Source organism: Fonticula alba, assembly GCF_000388065.1.
Source record: "Fonticula alba strain ATCC 38817 unplaced genomic scaffold supercont2.7, whole genome shotgun sequence".
Taxonomy (NCBI): domain Eukaryota; order Rotosphaerida; family Fonticulaceae; genus Fonticula; species Fonticula alba.
This window is the reverse complement of record NW_009242977.1, coordinates 963,972-970,754: the sequence shown is the minus strand read 5'-3', so window position 1 is coordinate 970,754 and position 6,783 is coordinate 963,972. Positions and strand designations below refer to the sequence as shown.

The window sequence follows — 6,783 nt, the reverse complement described above, 5'->3', positions numbered from 1 at the left end:
CCCCCGCCAGTGATCGCCATCTCGGCCAACTCCGAGAAGGTCTTCATCTACCGCCGCAACGGTGCCAACTGGGACACCTCGGCTCCGGCCTTCGTGCTGGCCGAGCACGACAAGCTGGTGACCGGCATCGACTGGGCCCCGGAGTCCAACCGCATTGTCACCTGCTCGCAGGATCGCAACGCCTACGTCTGGTCCTTCGAGGATGGTGTGGCCTGGCGCCCGAAGCTGGTGCTGCTGCGCATCAACCGCGCGGCCACCTGCGTCCGCTGGTCGCCGGATGAGCGCAAGATCGCCGTTGCCTCCGGCGCGCGCACCATCTCCATCTGCTACTTCCAGCCGCAGCACGACTGGTGGGCCTGCCGTCACATCAAGAAGCCCATCCGCTCGACCATCCTCTCGCTGGACTGGCACCCGAACTCGGTGCTGGTGGCGGCCGGCTGCGCGGACTTCACCGTGCGCGTCTTCTTCGCCGGCATCAAGGAGGTTGAGACCGCCCGGCCGGAGCCCACCCCCTGGGGCTCGAAGCTGTCCTTCGACACTTGCTACCATGAGTTCCGCGGTGCCTGCGGCACCAGCGCCTGTGGCTGGGTCCACTCGGTCAAGTTCTCGCCCGATGGCAACACCCTGGCCTGGGTGTCCCACAGCTCCAGCGTGCACTTCGTCACCAGCGACGAGGGGGCCACCGTGCAGACCGTCAACTTCAATGGCCTGCCCCAGCGCTCCGTCATTTGGGCCTCCGACAACAGCGTCATCGCCGGTGGCCACGATGCCAACATCCACCTGTTCACTCGTGGCCATGATGGCCAGTGGGCCTACGTCCGTCCGCTGGATGCCACCGAGAAGAAGTCCTCTTCCGCCGGCCCGGCTTCCGGTGCCTCGGCCGCCATGAACATGTTCCGTCAGCTGGACTCCCGCGGCCAGCAGGAGACCGACACCTCCCTGCCGACCGTCCACCAGAACGCCATCACCCAGCTGTCGCCGTACGAGTCTTCCGGCTCGCGCGTCACCGCCTTCGCCTCCTCCGGCCTCGATGGCAAGGTGGTCGTCTGGTCCATCAACTCCATCGAGTCCTCCATGGCTGGCCTGAAGATCGCCTAAGTCGCACCCGCGTGTGTGTGTGTGTGTGTGTGCGCTGTGAATGTGCACGGCTCCCTTTGTCGTCGGGCGGCAGGGGGAGAGAGGCACCATGCATGAGGGTGCGCGTCTGTACGTGTGCGCTGCTTCTTCGCACCCAGGCGTGAAGCCACGGTGAGGGGCGGAGAGAGAGAGAGGGACAACCGAAGAGGGCCAAGCAGCCTGCGGCCTGGTGCCTGCGCGCTCTTTTCCATCCTCCGGTTTCCCTCTGTCTCTCTCTCTCTCCCGCTCGCTTTCTTCCTCTCTCGCTCACTCTCCTGTCTCCTCTTCTGGCGATGTGCCTCCGCGCATGTGCGTGGTATCATGTATGCTGAATGTATCTACGTCCCCGCGTGTTCCCAAAAGCGCCCTCGTCTGTGTGTGTGTGCCTCTTTTTCAGGGTGTATTGAGATTGTTTTCTTTTTGGTTTCCTCGCCCGCCGTCCCGTGTGGTCCCCAAGTCGTCGGCTGGTGGGACATGGGCGCGAGGCCTGCGTGCACACACGGGAGCCTGTGATTTGACTTCTCTATTGGTGGGTGTGGGTGTTTTGGGTGTGCAAAAAGAGGATATTCGGGCAGCTGCATGATTCCGGGGGGGAGGGGGGGGGGGGGGAGGAGGAGGTACAAGGGAGCCGGCATGTACAGCAGGCAAAAGCAGGACGGCAGCAGCGTGGCGCCGGCCTCTGTGCCCTGCGGCGAAAAGGGAGAAGAAGAAGAGGAGAGCGAGAGGCAGCAGGAGGCAGGCGGCTCCGGCTTGCCCGGCCCCTTGGGTCCTAGGCTTGTCGCTCTACTCCGCCTACGCGCCCGGCGCATGCCAGCCCCCTTCCTTCTGCCCCATGGCCCGGCGACGTTGGTGCGAGGGGGGGGGGGGAGGGATCCCCACCCAAGCGGCAGCGGCCAACCGAAGGACCGACCCCTGTGTTGTGCCCCTCTCGGGGGTTCTCTTGGCTCCACCTCTCAGACAACCGCGCGCCGGGCAAAGTCCACCAGGCAAATGGCCTCGCGGTAGGAGTCCGACAGACGCGACCAGGCCTGGGACTGCTCCCGGCGAAGGGTGTTCATGCGCCGGGTGAGATCCATGTCCAGGGCGGTGACCGGCACGTCGCCGGCCTCGGCCGACTCCTCAACCCCCGGCAGCAGACGGTCCCCATGGATACGCAGAGTGACCGTGGTCCAGGCCTGCACCAGCTCGAAGTCCCGATGGCGGCGCGTGGCCCAGGTGAGGAAGTCCACAAAGCGAGCCAGCTCGGTCGCCGGGGCGGGATTGGCGGCGAAAATGTTGGCCGCAGGGTCCGTGCCGCTGGGCGGGTCATAGCGGAGCGAGCGAATCTCAAAGTCCACACCGGACGGAGCCAGGCGCGTCAAGTGCTCAAGGGCCGCAGTGTCTGCGGAGGTGCGCAGGGAAATCGCCCCCCCCCCCCCGGCCCCGGGAGGCAGGTGCAGGATGAGCACGCGGTTAGCAACCAGCAGGAGCTGAAGCAAGTGAGCAGGTACACCAAGCAGAAAAAAAAGGCCCCGAGGCCCGGGACGAGTGCACGCATGTGTACACCGCGCCCCGGGCGGGATTCTTCCTTGCCGGGCAGGGGGGGAGGTGAATGACGCACAGAAAGTGTCCACCTCCGAATCGGCGGCAATGGCCTCGGAGGCCTGACGCAGGGCCGATGTGAGCGGGGTCTCCGCGCCGGCGGTGCCCATACGCATGACACGGGAGGCCTCCTTGAGGGCGGCCTCCTCCTCCTCGATGGACTCCCCGGGGCGGGAAAGCAGCGTCGAGGTGACAGCGGTCTTGGAAGGAAGGAAGAAGGGAGCTATATCCCGGCGCGAGTCCGGCAAAAGCAGAGGCGAAGAGAGGCGAGAAAGGGGAGGGAGTGGGAGGCGTCAGAAGGGAGCCGAGTCAAAAGCATATAGGGCACATGGTCTCCACCCGGAGGGAGGAGTTCCCCGCCCCCCCCCCCTCGTGATCGGCCGCAGATGGGCAACGCACCCTTCTCCGGCAGCTTGGGCGCCTCGAGCGGCTTGTTGCGCTCGCGGATGGCATCCAAATGGAGGAGGTTGTGCCAGCGAGCGCGCGGGACCATACTCAGGGTGACCACCCCGTCGACCATGCCCTCATCCAGGCGCGTGCGCTCCAGGGTGACACGCTCGTAGTCGGCGGCAGCGGCGCGCGCCTGGGCAATCCCCGTGGCCAGGGCATACACCGACACCGCCAAGTCGTCGACAAAGGTGATGGCAATGAAGTCCCCACGGGGAGCCACCGCGATGGAAGTCGGCACCGCCGGCAGCTTCATCGTGTCCACCGTTAGCGAGGAGGGGATGTCATACACACGCAGGTGGGCATCCGTGGTGACGGCCAGCAGAGACCGCCCATCCACGGAGAAGGCCTTGATGAGTGGTGGTGCGTGCATGTGAGTGCGCATGGTCAGCACATGTGGGCCGGATGGGGCCGAGAGCCACGGCCCTCCCGGTGGGCCTTTTTTTTTTTTTCAGGCGTAGAGGGGGAGCGAGAGAAAAAAGGGGAGAGGAACAAAGGGCAAGAGATGGGGGCGAGAGGGAAGGAGGGAGAGAGGGCGAGGCAGATGCACAGGCACGCACGATGTCCACCACCGGCGAGTCCTGGGCGCTGAACACACGCCCCAGGCGCTGGGTCTCCAAATCGAACAGGCGAATCATGCAGTCATCTGTCACCACGGCCAGCAGGCCATTTTCCCGGTGGATCATCATGCGGGTGACCGGGCCAGACTCCGGGTCCAGGTTCAGCGGCAGGCTGGTGACCTTGGAGCCAGCACCGGCCGACGAGACGAACGACGTGTGGAAGGGCCACACCTGGACCGTGCCGTCGAGGCTGCAGCTGACCAGCGACCGAGCCGTGGCATCGAAGCAGAGCCCGGTTACGCTGAGGCTGTGGCCGAGATACGTGCTCCGATGGTAGCCGGACTGGACGTTGAAGGTGTCGATGCGCCCAGACTCGTAACCCACAGCCAGATAGTTGCCGCAGAAGGAAATGCAAACGCTCTGTGGTCGCGATGGGGGAGGGGGCATGGGGGAGCGGGAGCGGGTGGGTGGGGGGGTGGGGGTTGGGGGTGTGGGGGGGGGGGTGGGGGGGGGGGGGGTGGGAACAAAAGGGGGGGGGGGAGATGGAGAAGAGGAATATCGCATGCGGATGGACGCGCGCTGACGGACCTTGGCATTGGAGCCATCCTTGGAGAGGATCTTCACATCGGACAGGGCACGCTTCTCCGTCCACCAAAGGTAGACAGTCGGGTGGTTGACATGGCAGGTGGCGATGTTATGCCAGTCGCGCTCGCGCACATCCGCTGTCAAAAGTGCGGCGCAAGGGAGGAGCACAGCAGGGCCAGGCGTGTGCGCCTGTTAGTGGGAGGAGGGAGACGGGGGCGATCTTGGAAAGGGGGCCCTGCGAGTGGTCGTACACCAGGAGAATTGCAGAACCGGCGGCAGGCGCAGGGAGGCCATGGTGACGTGGCGCTTGTTGGCCACCGCGCGCAGGGATCCCTGGGAGAACTCGACGGCCTGCGCGTCGCGGATCAAAGAAAACAGCCGGAGGGCGCGATCTGCGCCGGAAGAGAGCAACACATGCCCGAGGGACATGCTGTCGATGGCGCCATAGAAGCTGCCGTGGCATGGCGACACCCAAGCGGACACAGGGACCAGTCAGAGAGGCGCGGGGAAAGAAACGCAGGGGCCAAGCATGATGCTGGGCGTTGCCGCCATGCGGGGTCACAGGGCACGCGGGTGGCAAGAAATCGGCCCCCCCCCCCCCCCCCCCTCGAGCATGGACGCACCGAATGAAGTTCGGGGGGGCATTGTGACCGGAGCGCGAGCGCAGCAGCTGCGAGGGACCGTTCGGCTGGTCATACACCCAGGCACAGATGCTGTTGTCCGCGCTGGAGGACAGAAGGACCCCGGTGTTGGCGACGAAGTGCAGCGCACTCACGCCGGCCTCATGGGCCGCGTGGGCCACATTCACCAGACGACGCTTCTCCAAATCAAAGGTGGCGATCTGGCCCTGGTGGTCACCGACCGCCAGGATGGGGGCGTCATCTGCAAATGCGGCAGGAAGAGAGACAGGGAAAAGCGAGGGAAGGAATGGGGCATCAGTGTCAGGGGGGCCCAGGGGAGGCAAGGGCAGGTGATCGAGGGCGCACCACTACGGAAGGCCAGGCTCAGGACCGGGCCATCCACACGGAAGGTCATCAGAGTCTTGTCATGCTTGAGGTTGTGCACGAGCACCGAACCATTGGACAGGCCGAGGCCGATCACGTCGAGCACGGGCGACTGGACCACCGACACCACGGAGGCCGGGAGCTGCGCAAACTGGAAAATCTGCTTGCCGGAGCGGACGTTCCACAGCTGCATGATGCCGGACGCCGAGCAAACCAGGACCTTGTTGACGTAGGTGCTCGGCTGCAGCAGGGCCGTCGGGACGAAGGTGTCCCCCATTTCCAGGGTCATATGGGGGGTGACTGTGCAAAGGGAGGAGGCCCCCCGCCGCCGGATGGGGAGAGGTGAGTCCCGGACCGGGGAGCAACAAAAGAGCCGCGGTGGTGGGGGCCCACAGGGGAAGGAAAAGCAGAGGGCGCCAGCACGCACCGGCAGGTTGGTTGGGGAATTGGCGGATGTTCAGGAGATCCCACACGCAGACAGTGCCGCTGGTGTCGGCCGACACCAGGAAGTCCCCGGACCCGATGACACACAGCTGGGTCACCGGGGCCTTGTGGGCCTGGAGGCGGCGGCGCTCGCGACCACGCTCGCACACAGCCACATCCTTGCCGGTAGCCACGAAGGTCAGCTGCTGGTGCGAGGAGATGGCCGCGACTGGGTGCTCAAACTGGGGGCCTGGATGGAGGGGGAACGGGGGCACCGGGGGGGGGGGGGGGGGGGGGGGGGGGGGGGGGGGAGGAGGAGTCAGAAAGATGCTCACATCGACGCATGCACGAGGGCAGCATGTGGGGATGATGCGTGCGTGGGTGTGCTCGAGGGCGTACCGACGAAGAGGAGACGCATTTTGCTTCCCTGTGGGTTGAAGGTGGTGTATGAGCGGGAAGGTGAGCGACGGATTTTTCCAAAAACGAGGGCGGCCATGGTCAAGGAGAGGAGAGGGCGATTGGCAGAAGGAGGGCCCCGGCAAAGTGACTCGGTCCGAGTGCGCACGTCATAGATGTGGAAGGAGTTGCCGATACTGGTGATGATGAAATAGCCGCGGGCATGGGCCTGAATGTGCATCGGCACCGCGTCCGACACGAGGCCGATTTTGCGGAACTCCTCATACAGATGGGAGGAGACGGCCGAGGTGGCCAGATCCAGGGAGGACATTCTGCTGCGCATGGGCAGGCAAAGGGTAAGTGGACCATCAGAGTCGGCATGTGTGTGTGTGTGTGTGTGTGTGTGTGTGCGTGCGTGCGTGCGGGTGTGTGGCTGGTGCAGATACATACATGGATCGTTTGCCTGCTCGCGGCTCCGAATGCGCGCGTCGAGCTGATCACCGCCAAACACAGGGGAGAGGGAGAAGTGGGAGGAGTGGGGAAGGAGGAGGAGGAGAGAGAGGGGGGGGGGAGAGGAGAGGACGGCAATGTGGTGGCTTGCCGCTGTCCGCGCACGGCCGGGCCACGCACCGTTTTCGGGGGCCCTGAGATTGCTCGCTTGGCGGGGGGGG

General features: G+C 65.2%; 3 protein-coding genes across 3 annotated transcripts in view; 2 read left to right on the top strand and 1 right to left on the bottom strand.

The window, feature by feature from the left end:
- Window positions 1-1,495, top strand: part of H696_04417 (hypothetical protein) — a 2,429-nt gene extending 934 nt beyond the window's left edge. The window contains exon 3 of the mRNA XM_009498293.1: window positions 11-1,495. Within this exon, the coding sequence (XP_009496568.1) occupies window positions 11-1,098 (1,088 nt within the window). The 3' untranslated portion in view covers window positions 1,099-1,495. The remainder of the gene's footprint in view (window positions 1-10) is intronic.
- A 469-nt stretch (window positions 1,496-1,964) lies between these two features.
- On the bottom strand, window positions 1,965-6,666 carry H696_04416 (hypothetical protein). The gene is made up of 12 exons (XM_009498292.1): window positions 6,563-6,666; window positions 6,282-6,447; window positions 6,116-6,143; window positions 5,721-5,966; window positions 5,276-5,593; window positions 4,913-5,171; window positions 4,541-4,740; window positions 4,293-4,426; window positions 3,705-4,124; window positions 3,097-3,493; window positions 2,717-2,920; window positions 1,965-2,497 (listed from the first exon to the last, which is right to left on the bottom strand). The coding sequence occupies exons 2-12, from the start codon at window positions 6,441-6,443 to the stop codon at window positions 2,070-2,072; spliced, it is 2,796 nt and encodes a 931-aa protein (XP_009496567.1). The 5' UTR covers window positions 6,444-6,447; window positions 6,563-6,666; the 3' UTR covers window positions 1,965-2,069.
- A 33-nt stretch (window positions 6,667-6,699) lies between these two features.
- H696_04415 (uroporphyrinogen decarboxylase) overlaps window positions 6,700-6,783 on the top strand; it is a gene marked incomplete at both ends in the record, with an annotated part of 2,156 nt that continues 2,072 nt past the window's right edge. Inside the window, one exon of the mRNA XM_009498291.1 lies at window positions 6,700-6,717. Coding sequence (XP_009496566.1) covers window positions 6,700-6,717 — 18 coding nt within the window. The remainder of the gene's footprint in view (window positions 6,718-6,783) is intronic.

Excerpts from the sequence above, each read along its gene's own strand:
- H696_04416 (XM_009498292.1), bottom strand. The coding sequence starts at position 6,443 with ATGTCCTCCCTGGATCTGGCCACCTCGGCCGTCTCCTCCCATCTGTAT. Across the intron at positions 6,144-6,281 it reads ACTCCTTCCACATCTATGAC|GGAAGCAAAATGCGTCTCCT; the intron begins GTGCGCACTCGG and ends TTCAACCCACAG. Across the intron at positions 4,125-4,292 it reads AGGATGGCTCCAATGCCAAG|AGCGTTTGCATTTCCTTCTG; the intron begins GTCCGTCAGCGC and ends TCGCGACCACAG.